The 22,653-nt window shown below is 54.7% G+C and overlaps 1 protein-coding gene across 1 annotated transcript in view; it reads right to left on the bottom strand.

The window, feature by feature from the left end:
• The window catches only part of COL17A1 (collagen type XVII alpha 1 chain), a 48,509-nt gene that overhangs the window by 3,541 nt on the left and 22,315 nt on the right, over nt 1-22,653 (bottom strand). Inside the window, exons 15-48 of the mRNA XM_054729309.1 lie at nt 22,379-22,459; nt 20,951-20,995; nt 19,722-19,940; nt 18,721-18,939; nt 18,408-18,437; nt 18,017-18,043; nt 16,595-16,621; nt 16,449-16,511; nt 15,576-15,680; nt 14,783-14,842; nt 14,076-14,111; nt 13,402-13,455; nt 13,118-13,153; nt 12,594-12,629; nt 11,697-11,759; nt 10,310-10,345; nt 9,985-10,056; nt 9,194-9,220; nt 8,498-8,533; nt 7,882-7,917; nt 7,532-7,612; nt 6,318-6,353; nt 5,791-5,868; nt 4,794-4,847; nt 4,610-4,651; nt 3,909-3,932; nt 3,746-3,811; nt 3,414-3,446; nt 2,776-2,901; nt 2,099-2,236; nt 1,534-1,605; nt 1,033-1,173; nt 311-400; nt 98-208 (exon numbers count right to left, since the gene is read on the bottom strand). Of these exons, the coding sequence (XP_054585284.1) occupies nt 98-208; nt 311-400; nt 1,033-1,173; nt 1,534-1,605; nt 2,099-2,236; nt 2,776-2,901; nt 3,414-3,446; nt 3,746-3,811; nt 3,909-3,932; nt 4,610-4,651; nt 4,794-4,847; nt 5,791-5,868; nt 6,318-6,353; nt 7,532-7,612; nt 7,882-7,917; nt 8,498-8,533; nt 9,194-9,220; nt 9,985-10,056; nt 10,310-10,345; nt 11,697-11,759; nt 12,594-12,629; nt 13,118-13,153; nt 13,402-13,455; nt 14,076-14,111; nt 14,783-14,842; nt 15,576-15,680; nt 16,449-16,511; nt 16,595-16,621; nt 18,017-18,043; nt 18,408-18,437; nt 18,721-18,939; nt 19,722-19,940; nt 20,951-20,995; nt 22,379-22,459 (2,400 nt within the window). The remainder of the gene's footprint in view (nt 1-97; nt 209-310; nt 401-1,032; nt 1,174-1,533; nt 1,606-2,098; nt 2,237-2,775; nt 2,902-3,413; nt 3,447-3,745; nt 3,812-3,908; nt 3,933-4,609; nt 4,652-4,793; nt 4,848-5,790; nt 5,869-6,317; nt 6,354-7,531; nt 7,613-7,881; nt 7,918-8,497; nt 8,534-9,193; nt 9,221-9,984; nt 10,057-10,309; nt 10,346-11,696; nt 11,760-12,593; nt 12,630-13,117; nt 13,154-13,401; nt 13,456-14,075; nt 14,112-14,782; nt 14,843-15,575; nt 15,681-16,448; nt 16,512-16,594; nt 16,622-18,016; nt 18,044-18,407; nt 18,438-18,720; nt 18,940-19,721; nt 19,941-20,950; nt 20,996-22,378; nt 22,460-22,653) is intronic.

Raw genomic sequence — 22,653 nt, forward strand, 5'->3', positions numbered from 1 at the left:
AGGAGGACTTGGTAACTAAGTGGATTTAACTCCACAGCTGCCCTCATAAAAACCATGCAGCCCTCTGCCCTCCTCACCCCTGCTCCCCACTCCTTACTGTGCAAGTAAGATGAGAGGTCCTCCACGCTGATGCTGGACCACCCGTTGCCTGGGATCCCTGGTGGCCCAGGGGGACCTGGTGGCCCAACGATGCCTCTGAATTCAGATCCTGAGATGCCAAGGAAAAGCAAGGAGTTGGTCATGGCCGAGGCCAGGGAGCTCTGCCTTCCATCCCAAACCACTTGGACAGATGTCCCCTGCTCAGCCTTACCTTGCAACAAGGAGCGGAGCTCCTCATAGGATGTTCCCGGCAAGCCAGGGGGTCCTGGGGGGCCAGGAAGTCCAATGCTAATTCCAGAACCTGAGGAACAAAATCCCAAGTTGTGATGGATTCAGATCAGATAGGGAAGTCAGATAGAAACACCTGTGAGAGGAAGCCAGATAAGCAATGTAACCAGAAGTGGGGGCAAACAGGGAAGAGGCAGTCGGAAGGGACAGGCAGAGGAACGCAGATACAATCCGGGGTAATGACGCCAAGGAGGAGGGGCCCCAGTCCTGGGAAGAGCATAGGTCATAAAGGGCTCATATCCATCCTGCCAGTGTGTGTGTATACAGAGATGTGTGTATGGAGGTGTAGTGTATGTATGCAGAAGTGTGTGTGCAGAGAAGTGTGCGTGTGATTGTATGTATAGATGTGTATAAAAGTGTACATGTGAGGTGTGTTTGTATAGAGAAGTGTGTGTGGGTGTGTTGTGTCTATAGAGAAGTGTGGGAGTCGTGTGCAAATTCCATGCAGGACGGTGCCCAAGACACTCATTTTGGTTTCCCTCACCAGGCTCTTTGACCTGTTCTGCGGCCTCGGTTTAGAATAGCTCTGAATGCCACTCACTCCCTCTGGGTCTGTGCAGCCGGGCAGGAGAGGGTCATGGGCCATTTCAAGGAAGGTCAGCCTGAACTCCTGACCACCCTGGCCTGCAAAGGACAGATACTCACTCGACATGTAGCTGAGAATGCGGGTGCTCAGCTCAGCGTAGTCCAAAGACTGGAGGGACCAATCTCCACCTGCTCCTGGTGGCCCTGGGGGGCCCCGAGGGCCCATCAGGTACTGATGTAGATACTGACGCACGTCGTCCCCTGAAAGGAAAGGGTGTGGTAGCATCACCTGGGCCATGGGACAGTGTGGTCTCCCCGCACAGACTGGCTGTTAAGTGTGAGCCCACGGTGGTGGTGGTGGTGGGGGGAGGAGGGGGTGGGAATCTGTAAGCTCCCAGGTATCTGAGGGGCAGCTGCCCGTTGCCTGGCACTGGAAGCCAGGAGATTTGCTGCCTCCTTCCCGTCAGTGGTTGGGAGCAGTGAGGGAGTGGCTCCTTGTCCTGAAGGACCACCTCCCCTATGCAGCCCTCACAAGGCTCAAGAGGGACAAGATGCGCCTGACAAGGGAGGTCAGGAGAAGGCAAAGGGGGCTCCCACATCCAGCCCCTGCAAGAGACTCACGCTGCAGTGCAGCCAGGATGTCTTCAGAAGTGATGGAGGCAGCTGACAACGAGCTGATGCTGTACCCGGAAGCTGTCGGGAAGGGAAGCTGGGGTTACCTGCGTATCTGTACTAAAGCAGTACCCCCATTACTCCAGAATCACAGACTGGTCAACGGGCTGTTTCCACTTGGGGGAGATGAACCAAGGGGGCGCATTAGGAGATTGTTTTTAAAGCATGAAAAGGTGGAGGAAGGTTGTTACTTTGATTTTGTTGGGTAATCGCAGTTTGCTATCGAGGTGCTTTAGCCTAAGGCCTACGAGATCCCGCCAGCCCGTAGGATCCCATTTCACATATTTAGGACACAGCCCTCAGCCGCAAGAAGGCTCACTGAACACGGCTATGCAGCATTTCTTCATCTGACCAAAGCCTTTTGAAGCTGCGCCAGGGGGCCTGATTACCCTGGGGTCAGATTTGAATGTCATGTTCAGAAGAAAGGCAAAGCCAACACAAATTAGGAGACAAGGTTCTGGGAACAACAGTGAGCCCTGGGAGAAGGGTCATTTCAGGGGTGGGAGAGGCTTACTCTGTAAGTAGCTCACGACGAGGCTTGCCAGCTCTGAGTAGTCGAAAGTCTCACCAGTGATGGTGGTGACAGGCCCGGGGGGACCAGGTGGGCCTGGGGGACCCTGAACTCCAGATAGGTAAGACCTAACACTGTCACCTGCCAACAAACAAAGCAAAGTCAAGCCTGTCCCCAGGTGGGCATGTGCTTCCCATGGAGGTGACCTGAAGCACCGGATGAAATGCCTACCACACCCCACACTCGGGCCCAAGCAGAGCAAGCAGGGAGCCTCGATGTCCCCTTACAGATAAACTGAGGCAGTGGCCTCGGCGGGCCAGGGGGTGCTCGGGGGCTGTGGACCAACAAGACTATTCAGCCACTCATTTAGCAAAGCTCTGTTGCCCACATTTGTGGAAATCACATCCGTGGGGAGTACAGGGATGGGGTTGGGAATAAACACATGTGAAAGTGTGTAGCTGTGTATGCATGTGGACAAGCGTGTGGGTGTGTGAGTGTCATGTGTGTGGGCAGCTAGCAGACAGGAGCTCATGGACGTGCTGTCTCGCATGCAGGGGTAGAAGACCTGGGCCTGGCCATACAGACTGCTGACCTCCAACACAGATGTGCATGCAGTTGCGCACACCCATGCACACATGTACACGTGCACAAACATACTGCCCGACTAGCCCGGCACTCACTCTGCATGTACTCAGAGATGTACTGCTGAACCTCCAGGCCAGAGCTGCTGAGGGAGCCTGGAGGCCCAGGCGGTCCAGGGGGGCCTGGGGGGCCCTGCATGAACATGGTGCCAGATGATGATCCCCCTGGAAGAAAGAAAGCCTGAGCTGATTTCTCCACCTTAGGGGCAGGCAAAGGGGCCAGGCACTGCTCCCACCAGCTGGAGGGAGGGTCTTTCCCAGAAGAAAGGACAGTGGCAAAGAGAAGGCTCCCCAGAAGGAGAGGGTAGGAGTGCCTGCAGCAGCCACTGTCTGCAAGGGGCACAGAGATGGGAGCTCTCCAGGCCAAACCCTCACTCCTCTCTGGACAGCCTGCTCACCACTCCACAGTAACCCTCATCTCTGAACACCCCCAGCTCCCAGGGCCTGTTCTATCTCCATCTCTTGTCATTGGGATTGTTAGTCACCTTTACACACAGGGGTTCTTCCCTCCTGCCCTACTAACATGTAACCTTAAGGCAGCTCAGAGATCCTAGCGTGTGGAGAAAGTGCCTAATCAACACTGAATCATGGCTGAATGAATGAATGAATCCATGTCCTCACTGGCAATGATCAGCCTTGAAGAAGGGGAAAGGAACTTCGTCACCTTTGGTTCTTACCTTGAGAGGAACCACCAGGAATTCCGGGATCACCTGGAACCCAAAACGAGAAGCCCTTTTTACATCACCTCCGCCAGGAAGCCTTCCTTGGTTAAGCCCAACCACACCGATCAGCATGTGGCTCAACAGCTGTCTCATGCCTCTGTTTCCTCAATGATACCACAAGCTCCCTTTGGGCAGAGACTGTGTGTGTCCTCACATCCTCCTCCCTTCCTCCCTTCAGCTTCTCCTTTCTTCCCCTCAAGGCTTTAGCACCAATAAATATATGCTGGTCACTCTTTGGGCTCTGGGAGCCAGCTCCTCACTGCCTTCTTGGCTGCTCCCTTACTGACCTTTGTCACCTTTGGGTCCCGGTGGGCCTGGTGGTCCCTGCAGGTTGAATCCCAGAGAACTGGAACCTGGAAGCCAACACCATACACAGTGCAGTCAGCCAGGGCTGGGAGAGGCTTTATCCAGAGCCTGCACTGGGGGTGGGGGCGAGGCCTGAGCACTTACCTGAGGTTGAGAACCCTGGGAGGCCTGAGGAACACAGTGAGAGTGGACAGTCAGTACCTAGAGTAGCATACACACACACACACACACACACACACACACACACACACACACATACCCACGAGCACAGTCAGTACTAGAGTAGTACACACACACAGACACAGACCTACGAGCACAGTCAGTACCTAGAGTAGTACACACACACACACACACACACACAAGCACACGCACATAGGTTCTCAGTCACTCATAGAGACACACACTAATCTCTGGTCAAAGGCTCTTGGAACGCCAGCTTTTGCCACCCCCAACCCCAGGTTTTGTTTGATGCCAGTTCTGCTCTACCTTGGTGTCCTCAGGGGCCTGGAGGGCCCGAGAGAAGGAGGCTCAGAGTTGTGAGGTACATATGAGCCAGACATTGTGAATTCAAGGGGCCCATGGCGAGGGGGGGGATGGGGCTCCAGGGCTGGGACAGACATGGCTTGGGGCTCCTCCTGCCTCTCCTCCCACCAGGCCAATGCAGAGGCAGGAATCCTGTGTGAAGCTTCTGACCATCATGCCTCCCCCCACCGCATGCTCCAGGGATATGGCAAGAGAATGAAGAAATGCCCCAGCTCATCAAGCCTCATCCAAACTCTCCTGGCCACCAGCTGGGCATGCTGGGCACATACAGGCTCCTGTACTCCCTACGACACGGCTCTCACCTTGGTCTCCTTTGGGGCCTCGGGGGCCTGGAGTGGAAGGTCCTGCAGCAGAGAGTGAGGAAAGGCAATGCTGAACTCACAGAGCCGATCCTGCCCCCAGGAGCAGGGCCTGCTTCCTCACTGAGTGCCCAGCTTCCCGGTGCCCCGCGATTCCCCACCTTCAAAAGACCCCTGAGATGCTCACCTGGTGGCCCAGGTGGTCCAGGTGGGCCTGGGGGACCTCGTAAATCAAGACCCTCTGCAGGGAGAAGAAAACGGAAATGAGCAAAAGCTGACACGGGGGTGCTTTCCACCAGCTTCTCCCCTCACCAGGACCATCAGTGCCAGGCACCCTGGGCTACATGCATACCCACACACCAGACCCCCTCTGCTGTGGTGCCCTTGATCAGAGGCAGGGCAGGGCTACAGTCAAACTCCCTGATAGCTCATATGGGTGCAGCAAGGGCTAGGCAAGAACATGGCTTCAGTTCGGAGAGCCCGAGTTCAAATCTCTGCTCCACCACTTCTAGCTGGTGACTCGGGGCAAGTTCTCAACATTTTCCAGCAGCAGCTTCCACCTCTGTAAACCAGAGGCACGTGGCCTACAGCACAGGGCCCCGTGAGGACAGATGCCACGGCACAGGGGCCCCGGGAGGACTCGGCGCGATGCCACGGCACCATGTCCGGTTCACATGACAGCGGGACCAGGGTTGGCTGTCATCCTGGCTGTTCAGCTGTCCAGACGCTCAGGTGCTGAGGTGGAGGCCCAGCAGCATCCCCATCTGGGCTCCTTAACGGACTTTGGGAACAGGAGGACCAGGAGTTCAGCCTCCCAGGCCAGGCCTGAGGCTGAGAACCCTGGTCACTGCTCCCATGAGAGGGGCTGCAGTACTGCTGCCAGCGACACTAGCCGTGTCTGGATCACTCGGAGGCCCTGCGTGACCCTGGAATCTGAGAACCTTTCTGACAGCTGCCCCATCCCCAGTGAATCACGCCCCCCCGGACCCCTGACGCTGACAAAGCCCCTGCTGTCCTCGGCTGGCACTGTGTTCCAGAGGACTGTCATCCTCACCCGCATCTGGGGCTCCGATGACTCACTGGTGCAGCTGCCACAGGCCCCAGTGTCCTGACCTCGCTGCCACTCCCCCCCCCCCACCCCCGGATCCCCTCCCTGCACCTGCCCGGGGTCAGGGGACACTCACGGGCAGAGAGGACTTCAGAGATGGAGCTGCTGCTGCTAATGAACGATTCACCAGCAAGTCCTTGCTCCCCTCGCGGGCCTGTGGGAGAGACAGAGTCAGGGTGGATGCCGCCAGCAGAAACCCCTCCCGTGACCGCTGCAGCCCAGGTGCCTGGGGCACGGCAGGCCAGAGCGTTGACTGCAAACAGGAGGAAGTGGACTGGCTTTCCCCGAGCCTGACTGTGTGTTTTGGTATTTGGAGAAGTCTCTGGACACCATAATCAGGGTCTGGTCACAAGAGGCCCGAGGCCGGTGAAAACAGCTAACCTTGACCAGGAGTGGAAGGTCCTGCCTCAACGCCCTGTCCGACCGACCCCCGCCTTGCAGCGGAGGCTTTGCAAGGCTCTCGGTGAAGAACCATGTCACCCCCTCACCTCCTCCCCCAAAGCATGTCTGGCTTTATTTACAGACCGAGGCCCAAGCCCAGCCTGGGAAGGAAGCCCTCCCGACTGAGCCCACCAGGTGTGTGCTCTCTCAGGCGTGGCATACCTTGCTGTCCTGGGAGACCAGCTGGGCCAACAGGGCCTGGAAATGGGGTGGGAAGAAAAGGCTTTGTCACACCTCTAGGGTCCCAGTTCTAGAAAGAGCTGAAGACCAGGTGGGTCCTGGGTACACACCTAGCTTCCTCACAAGGCATGGGACAGTGACCCAGAGAGGTCAGCTTGCACTGGGCCCCTGGATGGGCAGGGCCGCCCCCTCAGACACTGCTCTTCAACAGCGAGGGACTTCCACGCACCCCAGTGCCCCCTCCCTCACTGGAGCTTATCAGGAGGGAAGGCTGGTCCATACCTGCCTTGGTCATGTTAAATCATGTATTTCCTTTACATGTGAACATTTTTAGATAATGGAAAAATAGAGTTGACCCTTGAACAACATGGGGGTTAGGGGCGCTGACTCTCTGTGCAGTTGAAAATTCGCATGTAACGTTTGATTTCCCCAAAACTGTGATTACTAATAGCACACTGTTGATTGGAAGCCTTACCAATGAGTCAATTAACATTGTTTTATAGTTATATGTATGATATGCTATAGTCTTACAATAAAGTAAGCCAGAGCCAAGAAAATGTTAAGAAAGTCATAAAGTTTGTTTGCAAATTTTTTTCAAGTTGTCACAAATCTCCAAAAGAATGTTTGTGTATAAGTGAACCTGCACAGTTCAAACCCATCTATATATCAAAATAACAGGCTTTTGGGAAAAAATAGAAAATATCACCTATACATTTTTTTTTGGCATCTTGTAAAAATATTGTTGCAACCACAGAGCACACTTTATAGAGCATTCTGCTGTTTACAATAATACTATCATCCCCTAATAACTTGCTTTTATGTCTTCATATTTTTGTAGCAATTTCATTATGGTTGAACAATTTGGGGAAATTTTCTCCAAATAGATTCCTAGCATCTTTGTTGCCCTTGATGCAGATTATCAAGTTGTTTTCTAAGAGGCAACTCCTTAGCTGTGCAACCTTAAGAAAGTGGTCTACGCGTGCTGTGGGGTCTGGTGCAGCAAGGCCTGTGCAGTGCGTGGGATGCTGGCTGGTGTGTGATGAGGGCTCGCTAGCCTGTCTGGGGGGCTTTCTCAGCTCCTCCTCACGCTCCTCCCTTGGTTCCTTTCCTGGGTTTCAGGTACTGAAACGCGGGTACTGTCAAATGCAACCTAGGCCTGCTGCTGATTTGGGAGCAAAGCAAGGAAACAGACTGACCTGGGGCACCTGGTGGTCCTGGGGGTCCCATGGCTCCAGGAGGTCCTGGTGGGCCTGGGACAGTGAGAGTCGACGACCCCTCTGGAAACAGAAGACACAGGCAACACTGAGCCCACTGTCCTGGCTCAGAGGTGCCGGGACCCAGGCTAGGCTGTGGGCTGGGCTGGGCCTTCGTCTCTTGTTCTCATTACTTCTAAACCCCGCCCACTGCCTCACTGCTGACCGGAAGAGCCCAGCACTGCATCCTGCCCAAGCATTGTGTCCTCAGACTGGTGCTTCTTGGAGGGTATTAGGGCAGAGCCTGGGCAGATGCCTGGTACATGGGAATGCACAGTCCAGGGCCTGCTTACCTGATGTCACGATCCCGCCTGGAGCTCCTGGTTCACCTGGGAGGGGAGGAAAAGGAGAGTGGTTGTTCCCAGGATCAATTAGTGACCCAGTAAATCATTTGCAAGGCCTCTGATTGCATTTGAGACCCACTCCTGGGCCTCTAACCTGCAGGCTAACGGCATTTTAATGAACTAAGGGGAGTGTGCAGGATGCATTAAGCACCAGTCTCTGCACGGACACCCTGGAGGCCGGAGCATTGATCTTGGCCCACATTAGCTTTTGGAAGAAGCTGGGACTCCCTGAAGGGGCAGAGTTTGCCTTTCAGTGAGGCTGAAATGAGGCTGACTTGAGAGTCATTCCCACTCCCACTCTCTCTTCTCCCACAGTGGTGTCTCAGGATCTCACTGGGAACGGGCTTGGGCAGGAAAAGTACTGAGAGGTCCAAGGACAGAGGCTTCAGGATTCAGGGCCTTGCTGATCAGTGCAGATCCCTGGTTCCCAGCCTCACAGCCACTAGATGCCACTGTTGATCCAGGCTCTGCCCAGACAGGGCTTCACTCCTGCCAACACCTCCCCTCCCCTCCCACAAAAATGACGGGTGAAAAGAAAGAAAATCTAGTTTGGAAAGTCACTTACCTCTAGCACCTGGTCGGCCGGCGGTTCCAGGAAGTCCTGATGTGATTGAAAACAAGTCAGTCAGGATAATGAAGGCCCAGCAATTTCCGACACCCTCTGTTGTGGCCAGCGCCCTGTCACTCAGCATGGCCACCATCGCTGACCGCACCCTGGAGACCTCCCTGGCTTTGCCTTGTGCTCCTGCCTAGCCTTTGTCTCCTGAACTCTGCAGGGCATCCCCGTGTGCTCAGCTTTTGGGGGACCTGCTGCTTGATTTCTTTTTACATCTTTGCTTAATTCCCTTTAGGGGTTGGGGCTGGGTGTGTGGTGCCAGCACACATGGGCCCGACTATAGGGTGGACTTGGACGCCAAGGCTGTCTCAGAGAAACTGGGCCCCTCTGCACGGTGAGCTCCCACTCCTCCAGGCGATGGGATGTGGGCTGCCATGGGGCCAGCCAACTCCTGGGCCTGAGCCGGAGGGGAGCAGGGCACAGGCAGACAGAACGGGCACACGAGCGAACTCCATTTCTACCAGGATGCCGTTCTAGACTGCCCGGTGCGTGCTTTTCCTTCCTAAGGTGCTTCTCAAGACGCATTCCACAAGGTCTGAGCCCAGTTTCACTGGGAGAGTGCGGGGAGGAGAGGAGACTCAAGGGCGCTGAGGAGAGGCATTGCTGATGCTGGAAGGCTGGAATGAGAGTGACCCAGTGACTCACCCTGAGGTCCTTGGGGTCCCGTGAGACCTACGGGAAAGAAACACACGAGGGAGAGTTGAAGGGCTGAGGAGCCACACCCTCGAATGCAGGAGCCGGTGGGGTTGGTGGGGCAGCCAGACTCGGGGGTCCTCCCAGCACTGGCCTCGGCAGTGAAGTGACCCACTGCTCCCTCAGGCAGCGGTTCTCAGCCTGTTTGGGGTCACAGACCTCTGGCATCTGAGAGCCATGAACCCAGAAAACACACACTCACTGACCCCCTCATGCTGCCCCCAGGCTCCCTCCTTGGCGCTCCCAACAAAGGAGCCAGGAGGCCTCCTGCTCTCCCACCACTGATGAGCGCCCGGCCCCTCCCAGCCTTCTTGGTGTTTTGATTGGCTTCTCCTGCAGCCCCGAGCATCTTGCTTCTGTTGGGCCTTCGTGGAGATGGCCTCTCATCAGACTGGTGGGCATTAGTGAGGGTCCAGGTATGGCCCGAGGGGAGGTGGGCCAAAGGGAAGGCTCTGAGGAGCAAGATGCTGAGGTGGTGTTAAACTCTGCCCCTTGTTTTCAACCCTTCCACCTTTCTCTTCCCAGTTGCCAGACTTGGTGACTCAGAGGTGTCAGGACACAGCCACAGTGCAAAGCCAAGCCAGCAGTTGTGTCAGTTACCTGCTGAGCTGCTGGAGGAAAATTGGACGAGACGAGCGCGCGCGCGCGCGCACACACACACACACACACACACACACACACACACACACTCTCTCTCTCACACACACACTCAGCAGAATGTGGCTCCCTCTTCCCGCGGTTACCTGGCTTTCCTGGGTCTCCGGAAGGTCCTGGTGGGCCTCGGATTCCAGGCATCCCTGTGAGACCTTGTTCACCTGGAGAGGATGACCAACGTGTAAATGTTTTCCTTCTGGGAACGCTGAACTGGCCAGCACATCTGAGCTGCTGCCTTCTTAGGGTTTTACTGAGTGACTTGCAGGCAGGTGGGGAGGAGAAAGCTAATAAAACCCGGCTTTGTATGTTTCTATGTGGCGCGTGCCTCGTAGCTATGATTAGAAGGCGTGGGCAGGGCAGGCAGTGGGGGGCAGGGGAGGCAGTGACAGTGAGGAGAGCCCATCAGTGACCAACCTCTTGGGCCTTGGTGTCCATCGGGGCCAGCAGGTCCTAGGAAAGCAGAACCACAGCTCATCAGTGACTCTGGGAGCTACTTCTGGGACTCCCTCCCTATGCTGCCCATCAAGCTCACATCAAGTTGTCTCCCAGGTGGGGAGCCCTTGGGCCCCTTCCATGGCCGCCCAATGTGGAAAAGCCCAGTCTCTGTCACGGCTTTCTCCCTGCCCTCTTCCCCTACACCAGTAACTTCTATCTTCCCGTTAAAACTGTTCGGTGACTCCCACTGCATCGCCAGGGCCCTGGGCAGGACTCGGCACACACCAGATGTGTGTTTCTTGGCTCAGTAAAGGCCGGACTCGTTTACTCCACGTCCTGGAAGTCGAACTCCTCCAAGCTCTTGTCTCCTCCGCTCCAGTGAGGCCAACCTCCCTGAGGTCCTTCTGGGACCATGTCTTGCTCCATGCACCACCCTCCCCCTCATCTCTGTCTTTTCTTACTATGTTATCGTTTCTGCATGGAATTTTCCAAATTGACCATGATCAAAATCTTCTTGTACTTTTTAGGACAATCTGAAATGCTGCCTCCTCCACCTTTCTGGGTGCAAGCAATCCTCCTCACACTCTACCTCTAACGGCACTTGTCACCTCATACAGGCTTTATCTCCCCTCGAGGGAGGGGAAGCATCTTATTTGCCCAGCAAAGCATCCTGCATAGAATTGCACTTCCTAACGATTTCATATATATATATATATATTTCAGAGGGAAGTGACAGATAGAAACATCAATGATGAGAGAGAATCATTGATCTGCTACCTCCTGCATGCCCCCGACTAGGGATCAAGCCCCCAACCTGGGCATGTGCCCTGACTGGGAATCAAACTGTGACCTCCTGGTTTATAGGTCAATGCTCAACCACTGAGCCATACCAGCTGGGCAACAATTTCTTAAATGAATGAGAAGGTGAGTAAATCACATCCCGAATTGGTGGGGCTTAATCCCTCCTGGGACTTGTGCTAAACACCTGGCTCTTGGTCAGCCCCATGCCCCTGGATCTGGTTGTGAGACCTGCCCTGGGTTGTCAAGGTTATGTCTGGAATCCAGAGGGTTCCAGAGGACCCTGGCGTTGCCTGTCCTCTCCAGGGACCCAAGTGGCTTGGGGACAGGGTGGGGGCCATGCCTTGCCCAGTCCTCCTGCCAGAGCAGTGAGAAACCCACAGAGACTGCTGCTCTCTGAGCCCCAGGAGGGATGTGTAGGCCCAGAAACGGCCTGTACACACATCCTCTACCAGGGGGTGGGGGGTCAGAGAACAGGAGAGGTGGCTCTAGAAGGATCTCAACTCCAGAGCCATGATGACAACTGGAAGGGGACAGACTTGCTGCATTCACTCCTCCGGACACTCACCCATTGCTCCTTTAGCTCCAGGCTCCCCGGCAGCACCAGGTGGACCTCTGGAGCCCGGCTCGCCTGCGAAGGAAATGGCCTAGCTGGTTGGAGGCTTTCAAGCTTTGCATCCTTGACCGTGGTAGAATGCTGTTTCCTCCCTGCCCACCTTCAAGCCTGCCACTTCCCCAACCAGATGAGCTTCGGGTACCAGAGAGGTTGGGGACACGGTGTCCACTTAGATTCTACAGTCAGGGCCACCCAGGCAGCAGGCATGAGCCTGGTCTGCAGCTGAGTGTGTCTGAGTCTTATTTCCTTGGCAACAGAGAGCAGCCCCTTGTCGCTAAAGTATCATTATTATTATTAACTAGAGGCCTGGTGCATGAAATTCGTCCCTAGGCCTGGCTGGTGAACAGGGCTGATGGGGACCTTCTGGCTGCCGGCCGGGGCCTTCCTTCATTCCGCCCCGCCCCCTGGTGGTCAGCGCATGTCATAGCGAGCGATTGGACTCCCGGTCGAACTCCCGTGGGGGGATAATTTGCATATTAGGCATATATATATATATATATTTCCTTTTTAATCATGCAAGTTGGCAGGAGGTAAGTGGATGAGGGGGGACAAGTGGTGCCAACTTTCTGCCACTTTGGGAAGAGCTTAATTTCCTCAACTGGATTCCCCAAAAACCAGTGACAATCCTAATTCCCTTTTCTGCCCCAGATGTTTACTGTCTGGCAAGCCTGATGCTGGCTTGTCTCCAGCCAGCGCTTCATGCCATTCGTCTGTGTTTTGTAGACTGCAAGTTCCCTGAAGTAGACAGAGATTCTGTCTCATACCTCTGTATTTTTCCCCACCTCCAGGGCCCAGTAGATTTATAAAATGTCTTTCAATGATCAAAGTGGATTCCCATGTAGGACTGACCTGTGAGGCCTCGGGGTCCTTTCTCACCCTGGTCACCTAAAACAAACATGGGGGGGGGGGGGCAGGAAGCATCGGTCAGGAGCAAGGAAAGCATTCTCACCCCGTTAGAGGGACCCTGCTGCAGAACAGTTCTCCCTGTGCCTGCAAGCTGCTGTCAGCAGAATCTGGGTGAGAACTCGTCATTTATGAAGTCAAAGGGGCACATTTGATTCCACCCACAAGCTGCCCCCGGCCCTGACTGTCATACAGTGGGTGCTGTGGGCACAGGATGGCCAGAACAGGAGGACCTCAATACTGCATCCTCGCCACCCCAAGGACTACCCACCCACAATGCTGCAATGTGGGTGCTTTGTGACTCCTCTTAGTGCCTCAGTTTCCCTATCGGAGAGGGACATCCCTCCCAGCCCCAGGGCCCGGGAGCCAGAGTCATCTGTGTTCTTGGATGCCGGGGCATGAGTCACATTTGGGTTCCTAGGAGTCAGGCAGGCTCTAGCGATGTCTGAGCAGCAGTAGGAGCAACATACCTTTAGGTCCTGGTGGTCCCATAGGACCTTTGTCACCTGAAAAAGTAATGGCCAACCTGATATAAAGAGCCTTGGCAAGGAAGACCAGGAAGGGCAGTGTCTTTGTCTGAAGACAGCACCCCGCCCACCATCCTGACTTCCCCTCTCCTTGTGTGCCTGTCAGCCTGCACAGGCTGTTGGTTACGTCCATCTGACCCTCTCTGTCCCCCCAACACCTTCTTCCTGAGTGACTGGCACCTACAGGGTGATATCTCCCCCTACCCAGCTCCTTCCCACCAGCTTACCTTTGAGGCCAGGGAGTCCCACTTCACCTCGGGACCCTTGGAGACCTACAGGGCCTGTGAGCAGAGGAAACCATGCAGGTGGGTGAGTGCCCCAGCTTTGGAAAGGATGGACGCGCACACAGACACACACATGCAGGCAGACAGGACATAAGCATGTATACACGCATGTGTGCACACACCCAGGCGCTTGCACACACACTTTGGAGTGAAAATCAAGAGCTGCTCTCTGCGGACTCCTCCCCACTTCCCTCCACATCGTCCTGGTCCAGCTTCTCTGCCTCTTTGACTCCCAGGCCCTGGTCATAGGGCACCTCGTGGGACCCTGACAGAGACACTGGCCTGCATTACAATGTGGGCCGTAGCTCGAGATTCCCAAGACAGCAGGACGAGCTCTGGCCAGTAGAAATGAGGTGGAGGCAGGCACTTGCTCAGATGTGAGGGCAGGATGGGAGCTGCCTGCTGCTGAAGCTGCCAGAGGGCCCAGGCCCCAAGCCAGGCTCTCACAGGGCTCCCTGGTACCTGACCTCAGCCGCAGGGGACATGTGGACCTGAATTTTGTACCTCCAGGCGCTCTTTAAATTTGCTTCTTTTGCTTAAATAATGTTTGCTTTTCCTTTTGGCACCCCTTTCTTTGCCCCAGAAATAACGTCTATTATAAGGAGAAGTGTACTGACCTGGGGGACCCGGTGGGCCTGGTAAACCACTGGCACCTGGAAGGATGACAGAACAACAATGATCAGAAGGGTCAGACATGGGCCGGGGCAGCTGACCCCACGGTGAAGGTCAGGTGGAGGGGTGGGGCTCACTTCCCAGTGAGGGCTGTGTGTGCATGCCACCCACATGGTCTGGGTTCTTCCCAGGACCCCAGAGCCAGTGGGTCCCAAGATGACCCAAGTCCAGGGCAAAGTCATCCAGGGAGGAAGCTGAAACTGGTGGGATCAAGAGAGCCCTGCTCCTTCCCAGTCAGAGTAAAACTTTTGGGCTGGGGCAGAGGAGGGAGGAGAGATGAGCAGTGGGCATCAAATCGAGAAGGCCCACTCTCCCGGGTGGTTCAGACACGTTGCATTTTGAATGTGTGTATCTGGGCCCAGACAGGTGAGGAGATGGTCTGACTTCTGATTTCTTGATCCATCTACCCACTTAGGGGCCACATAATGGGGCCATTGGAAACAGATGGAAATACGTCCCCAAATCCGCCATGCAGCCCAAACTAGCCCCAACCCTGACCTCTGACTCCTTTGTAGGGGACCCTCTGTGGGCCCATCGCCCCTGCACAGGCCTGGGGCAGAGGGTTAAGGCTGTCTGGGATCCTAGCACCTGGACCTCTGTTATCTATCCAGGACATGGCAAACTTGGGTACCATCCTGGGCACCTGACTTACCTTTGGGACCCACAGAACCCGGGACGCCAGGTAGGCCAGGAACGCCCGGTTCACCAGCCCCTGGGGAGAAAGGAGCACTCTGAGAGAGTCCACCCAGCCTGGAGGTGTCCGTGGGGGGTGGTCCCCACCCTCTGAGCCACTGGGTGCCCCCCCCACAAAGGCCATCAATCAGCAAAACACCTTCAGTCTCTACCCTCAGAGCCTTTATGCTCCATGAAGTCTGGCACCCTAGATACTTGATACACATTTGTTGCCTTATTGAGCAATATTTTTAAGAGAGAGGGAAGCTAAAAATTATGCTTCTTGCTCAGCTCATGACCTGTTGGCATTGAGAGGATTTCTGGGGTCTATGCTTGGTTTTTCTTGGGAAAAAAAAACCACAACGAAACAAAAACAAAAACAGACTCATGGTTAAGAATCTAATTGCAAAATCTTCCCAGGCCTCTCCAGGGCTGGGCCTGTGTCTGGGGCTTTCCATGCCTCCTTCCCTGGCTAGTTCCAGCCAAGAAAGTCTCCAGGATCTGAACCACACTCCGCCAGGCCTTGCTCTAAACTCTTCACCTCAGCCCTAACTCCTCGCCACCCCACGTGGGAAGGCCCTTTCTCCCTGTGACCTTGTACTCTGAGCTCTGCAAGGTTCTTAGCCTGAGGCCTGGACCTATGGCCTGGCCCACACCCTCCACCAGGCCTGGCCCAGACCCTGGCTCAAGATGCCCAGCAAATGCTAGTGAGAAAAATGGAAGAAGGAAGTGTGGATGTAACTAACCCTCCTGGTGAAGGAATCGCCTCTTACCTCTGTCCCCTTTCTCTCCAAACCCAGGTGGTCCCGGTTCACCACGAGGTCCCATGGGGCCTTCACGCCCTCTCTGGCCCACAGGTCCCTCCATGCCAGGCTCTCCTAAAAACAGAAATGGCCATATGAGAGTTAGGACCCTGAGGGCTCCGCGGGCAGCATCTCGCTGGTAGGACACCTACCTGGAGTCTCTGCACTGGTCCCCTGGGCCTCCCCTCGCTCCCTGTAGCCCAGGCTCAACCCAGAAGCCAGAGCGACCCTTGAGAATGCAAGAGGATCATGTCCCACCTCTGCCCCAAACCTGCAAGTGGCTATTCGCCTCGCTGGGGGGAAAAGTCTTCACAAGGCCTCCACGGCCCCACATGGTCAGCCTGCTCCCTGCCCTCCCTCTGGACTCTCCGCCTCCCTTCTGGGTTGTAGCTGAGGCCCCTATGATCTCCTCTTCCTCCTCCTCCTCCTCCTCCTCCTCCTTACTCCTTGACCAGTGGGCACACCTGTGCCGGGGCCTGTGGCTGCTCCCTCTGCCTGGAATGTTGCTCTAAGTTCTCCTCATGCCAGGCTCCCTCATGCCCTCAAGTCTTGGCTCACATGGCACCTGCTCAGGGAGGCCTTTCCTGAGGGCTCCCTCAGGACTCCCCATGTCCCACCAGCCTCTGCCTTCCCCATTCCCAACCACCTCTTACCCTGCTATGAACTTCACAAATTTATCTAGTATTTTTCTTCCCCACCCAAACGTAAGCAGGAGTTTCTCGGTTTTGTTCACCGACGTCTCCCCAACAGCTAAAATGGCCTGGCACACAGTGGGCACTTAATAAATGTCTATTGAGGGAGGGAGGGAGGAACGGAAGGAGTGGATGGAGAAGCAGTTCTTACCAATGCTGCCCTTTTGTCCCTTCGGTCCTTCTGGACCTGGCTGTCCCAAGAGCCCAGGGATACCTGTAGATACATGAAAATACCCCCTAGGACCTGGGATCCAGGACCCAGCAGCCCACCACCAGCCGTGCCATCAGATTACGCACCTGGAGTCCCAGGGAGCCCCCGATCTCCTGCGGGACAGAGATAAGAAAGAGAAGTCAGCTCAAAGACTTGGGCCATTACCTAAAGGAGCCACCAGGTGGGATTCAGACAGGATTTCCAAATATAGCAAATAAAAATACAGGGTGCTCAGGTAAGTCTGAATTGCAGATAAACATCGAATAAACTTTTAGTATGAGTATGTTTCATGCAATATTTGGGACATACTTATAGTGAAAAATTATCTGTGCTTCGAATTTAACTGGGCAGCCCACATTTCCTGGCAACTGCAGGCTCAGGGGCTCCAGGACCTTATGTCCCCATCCCCAGCAGGGTCAGGGGGTGTGACCTACACGCTGGAGTCCTGGGGAGGGGAGCTGGGGCGGTGACCCAGGCGTGTGCATGGAGACAGACAACCCTGAAGAGAAGAGGACCACCAAGTGCAGGAGCCCCAACTCCTGCATAGGGATCTCTTGGGAAGAAAGATGGAGCCCAGAGAGGTGACCCTGTCACCTTCAACAGTGATTCTCCGAATAAACTGGGGTGATCAGGATTGCAGACTCCTGGCCCCACCCACCTGCACCACCAGGACTGCTGAATCAGAGGCTCTGGAAGTGGGACCCAGAATCTCCTGTCCATGCTCATGCACTCTGAAGTGTGTGAACCCCACTCGGCTAGATCAAGGGGCGCTGCTGTGGTCCTGGGATTGGAAACCTCTTCCTCCCACCCATGGGCCCACCCCATTGACCGTCAAACCACTTCTCCGAGGAAATACATCAATTTCTTACAGCACATAAGTGTGTGCCACACGAGGTAGCATGCGGTTGTCCCCAACTGACTAGCACTGTGGGCACCTGCTCCTGTGACTACGTCCCGCACCCCTGGAGGCAGGTGCTGGTGCTCCTGCTGAATCCCCCACAGGAGGCTCAGTTCCCAACGGCTGGGTTTTATCCCCGGTCTCTCTCGGCTAAGACCCCTGAGAGCAGGTGGCTCACTTGGAATGGTGGTTCCTGAATGATTCATCAGAATTAAAACCCGGATAGAGGGTAGGTCTAGCCCCACAGCATTTGCTCCAGGAACACCTGATTCTCAGCAGGGCCCAGGAATCTGTATTTTAAAAACCTTTAGGGGGTTGGGGAAGCTGAGTAGTAGCAGGCCCTCAGCTGCCCTTTGGAGCTGGGGGTAGATGTAAGCCCTTGACACAGGCTGCCCGAGGGCCTGGGAGTCCCTGGAGCCCTGAGAAGGGGCGAAGCCCTGCTCTGTCACGAAGCCCCTGCCCCACCAAAGCCCAAGGGTCTGCAGGCTGCTCTGCAATTCACGGTCCCACCACAGAAGGGCGATGGCCAAGAGCATGTGAGGTGGGTTCTCTGATGCTCGCCGATTGCTTTAAACCGTCAACCCTCACTAATAATTAAGGTAAAAATTACCTTTGGGGCCTGGACTTCCCATGTCACCTAAAATAAGAAAGAAAAAACGATTGTGAACGGGGTGAGAACCCAAGGGCCTGTCTCTCATAGTCGGTAAGACCAGCTGACAGCGGGCGAACCGCATTTCAAGGTGAGCTGGCGTGGGGCGTGGCTTCCTCTCAGTCCCCGTCTGTGTCACTTGGCACATCACCCGCCTCTCAGAGGATGCCCTAGGTCCCTTCCCGTCCTGAGATATTCTGACTGTACAGCCAATTCCCAACCCTCCCAACAGATGCTGTAAGATTTGTCTACTGCTCATCCTTCAATTTGGAAAACAGCTTTCTAATCCACCCAGAAAACAGGGCTCCAAGTTCAGGAAACGAGAGGGAAAGGGCTCAACCCACCACAGTACCTTTAGGGCCAGGGTTTCCTCGGAGATTGCCTACAAGAGAAAGCAAACCCCGAGTTAGTTACACATCTGTGTGACACACAGACACGAAAGGAATCTCTGTGGTTGTAGTGGGGGAGAAACTGAGGGTAGGACTGGCAACCAGATTCTAAAAGGTGCTACTTGTGTGATATTGGGCAATTCTTTCCAGGCCTCAGTTTTCCCAACAGTAAAATGGGTTCACAGTCCTGGTCCTGAGAGTGAAGGAAGTGTGGGAGTCCCCTGAGCGGGTACCACTCCACACACAGGCCGGCCCTTTGCCCTGCGATGTGCTCACCGTTTTCTTGCTCCATCATCAGCTTGTTCCTCATGAACAGCCAGAGCGCCTCCTGACTGGAAGCATCCAGCCCAAACTTGTCCATGCCTGTGTCCGCCCCGGGCGCCAGCCCCTGCAGCCGGTCCTTTTTGCTTTTCTCTATCTGCTCCTGCAGCAGCACGCCGCTCCGCATCCGCTCCAGCTCGTCCACGCGCGCTTTCAGCTTCCGCACCTCCTCCGCTGAAAGGGCAGACGGGCAGCTCAGCCGAGGGTCAGCCCAGTGCCTTCCCAGCACACACTCACTCCCCCGGAAGCCTGAACTGGGGACTCTGAGGGCTGGGGAGCTTCTTCTTGCCATTGGGGACATGTTAAATGTACATATATATTTACTGATTTCAGAGAGGAAGGGAAAGGGTGAGAGAGAAACATCAACGATGAGAGAGAATTATTGATTAGCTGCCTCCTGCCTGTTCCCCACTGGTTATCTAGCTCGCAACCTGGGCATGTGCCCTGACCTGGAATCGAACTGTGGCTTCCTGCTTCATTAAGTCAATGCTCATCCACGGAGCCACACAGGCCAGGCTGTTGGGAACATTTTGATAGAATGCTTATGGCTAGCAGCCAGATTAGCTACTCAAAATTGTCATCGACCCTTAAAGAAACCTGGTCTGGGTGGGCGGGCTCAGCCTTCTCATTTGAGAGAGTGATAGTGCTGGCCCTTACCCTCCCTGAGAGCTGTGTGAGGCCAACAGAGCGTTCGGGCCAAACTGCTATGAGAAGGCCTGGCCTGACTACCGGGGCAGCTGGGAGCCTAGAGCCGTGCTGCAGGGATGGGGGCCTGGGCAAGGGAGCTGCACCAGAATCCAGCTCCGCCACTAGGTGGCGTCCTCCCAGAGCCCGTTTCCCCACCTGCAGCACAGAGCTCTGCACTGATGCCCGACACTTGGGACACAGCAAATTCCTGCCCTTGGAATGGGCAGCTGGGCACTGGGACCGGCTGCCCTGCCACCGTTACCACGTACCCAGAGCAATGAGGCCGAAGAGCAGCCCCAGGAGCAGCAGCCAGGTGAGCAGCAGGCCCAGCAGCCACTTCCACCAGCTGCAGCAGGAGCTGCAGGGGCACCAGGTGGGCGCTGCTCCCCATGGGCCCCCGCCAGCGCCACCACCACCACCGCCGCCGCCGCCGCCACCTTTACTGCCACTGACACCGTTATGGTGATCGTAGCCGTAGCCGTGGATATCTGTGGGAGAGAGAAGGGGAAGGTGAAGGCAGGTGGCTTTGGCTCTTCCCTCTAAATTCTCTGGCTTCGGGTGACTTCCTGTGGTCCCGAGTGAACGTAAGTGAGTCTCTCAGGGTCCTGTGCGGCTCCGTGAAGGATGAGGCTGGTGAGGAGTAGAAGTCTGACAACCCTGGGCTTGAGCTGTGTGACCCTGAGATGGTCACTTAACTACTCTGTTTCCTTTTTCTTTTCTTTTCTTTTAACTACAATGAGCTTAAAAGATTACTTACTTCATAGGACAGTTGCTGAGTGAAATGAGAGGCATGGAAGGCAGTTAGCAGGGGACGTAGCACAGAGGGCTCGGTTTAAAGCTCTTGATGAAGAACTTTGACCTGCCACAACCTCCTACATTTTATTAGGCCCAAACCCAAGGTGTTCCCATCTCCACGGTGCAGTGTTTACAACTCTGTGTGTAAGCCCCAAGTGCCTAGAATGACACTCAGCATTTAAGGTGTGCCCAGGCAATTTTTTTTTTTTTTTTTTTGTAAAAAGGTTAGTATTTAAAACGGGGTGCTAACCCTTGCTCTGCCTCTCTCACAGGTTAGAGGAGGAAGAGAGGAAAGTGTAAAGGGTTGGAGATGTGCATGAATTAGTGCCACCGTAAAGCCTGTGTGTTTGTGTCTGGGGAGTGGACAACAGCAGCCCTGCTGTGTTGCTCCTGCTATAGGGGGAGCCCCTGGACCTGAGGGCAGGTAGCAGTGTATGAGTGTGTGTGTGTGTGTGTGGGTGTGTGTGTGTGTGTAAACCTGTGAGTAAATTGCACCTGAACTAAGCTTTTTCTGTGGACCACTCTAGCCCCGGTCTGCCCCCTCTACCGCCCTCCACCCAGCTCCCTTGAGCCTTCAGGGACACTCTTTAGAGTTGGGTGGCTCAGGTGTGCTCTGGCTCCAGGCGAGGGGCCTTATCTGTCCCATTCACCATCACCAGCCCCATGGGTTGCTGTCACTGCAGGACTCGCCGGGCTCACCTACCTGCGGAGGCCGCCTTGCCCTTTGTGGACACGGTCTTCACGTCTCCTGAAAGACAAGCACCGAGAACAGGTTTTGACCTGAGCTTTTATTTATTTTTATTTTTAAAAATATATCTTTATTGATTTCAGAGAGGAAGGGAGAGGGAGAGAGAGAGAAACATCAATGATGAGAGAGAATCAGACCCTCACTGGGGGTCGGGCCTGCAACCTGAGTATGTGCCTTTAATTGGAATCAAACCCAGGACCCTTCAATCCACAGGCCGACGCTCTATCCACTGAGCCAAACTGTCTAGGGCTTGACTTGAGCTCTTAAATGTGAGGAGCCCACAGATAACCTCTGTGCAGATTAGGGGCAGGGCTTTAGGTAGATGTACCCCCCAGGCACCTTGAGTAATTGCATCGATGCAGACATGACTTGGCAAACAATTAATGGTGGGAAAAAGCAGTGTCACAACCCTCTTGTGACCTGAAACCTGTAAAGCCCTAGACATTTTCAGGAGTGACCTTTGCTCTCAAACAATAAATGTGCTTGTGAGAAATGACTTGATTTTTTTGGTGAAGGGACTTTTATTTTTAATTTATCTTTATTGTTGAAAGTATTACAGATATCCTTTTTTCCCCCATTAACCCCCTCCCCCTACCCCCCTCGGCCTTCTTGGTGAAGGGACTTTGAATGCAAGTTCCTGACCTGGGGTGCAGGGAACCCGACAGCAAGGATGGGCTGGGAGGAGGGCTGTTGATAAGTTCCTGATGCTATCTGACCACGGAGTGTTTGTGGGCATGTGCACAGTTTTCTGGGAAAGTTGTTCACAGCTTCCATCTGATTCTGAAAGGGTCCTTTGGCTTCACTGCCCCATTTCCACCCCGACAATGTAAGGAACTGCTAACTTAGGCATTGTCAGGGCTGGGACTGATTTCTTTTGCATTTACCTAAAAATGTTCTATGACACACTTTTCCCCTCCTTTACTGACCCCGCCCTCCCCTCCCCCGTGAAACCAGTGATTCGGAGAGATGGTCTGGGACTCACAGCAGTGAAGCAATGTGTTTATCTACGAGAGGATCTAGGTGTTTGAGAAGAAAAAATAAAGCTAGCAAGTGCTTTGCAAAGCATTTTCTATTAGTTCTTAAAATTAAGGGAGGATGAGTAAGGTGAGAAAAAAAATACCATTGTAGGCTTTACACACGTCATGGGAAAGCTTTTGTTTCAATATTGTGCGCGCACGAATCAACTGGGAGCCTGTGAAAACGCAGCCTCTGGCTCAGCAGGCCTGGGCCAGGGCCTGGGCGCCTGTAACAGGCTCCCAGGTGCTGCCGCTGCTGCTGGTCCAGGGACCACCTGTGGAGTGGTGAGGTCTCAGGAGACAAATACGTAAATGAAACGTGGATGGGCTGAAGGCAAAGGTGGACAGAGATCAGATGTGATCTTACCATTAGTATCCAAGATCAGCTTAGTGTCAGTGGTGTAGGCAGCTTGCTTTTCCTTTTTTAGGGTGTCCTCTGAAAAAGAAGCTGTGCACACAACTCATGACAATCTAGGATATTCCCTCCCCCCCTCTCCAACCCCACTCCACATCCTGTCCACATGGGTAGGAAGAGGACTCAGCTTTCCTGGGGTTAACCCCCCCACCCCCCCATCTGTGTTTGTGGTTGGGAGTCTTGCTGAGGTTGCCCTTTTCCAGAATTTTCCAGGTTTGTCTACATTC

This window comes from Eptesicus fuscus, chromosome 17 (assembly GCF_027574615.1).
Source record: "Eptesicus fuscus isolate TK198812 chromosome 17, DD_ASM_mEF_20220401, whole genome shotgun sequence".
Classification (NCBI taxonomy): domain Eukaryota; kingdom Metazoa; phylum Chordata; class Mammalia; order Chiroptera; family Vespertilionidae; genus Eptesicus; species Eptesicus fuscus.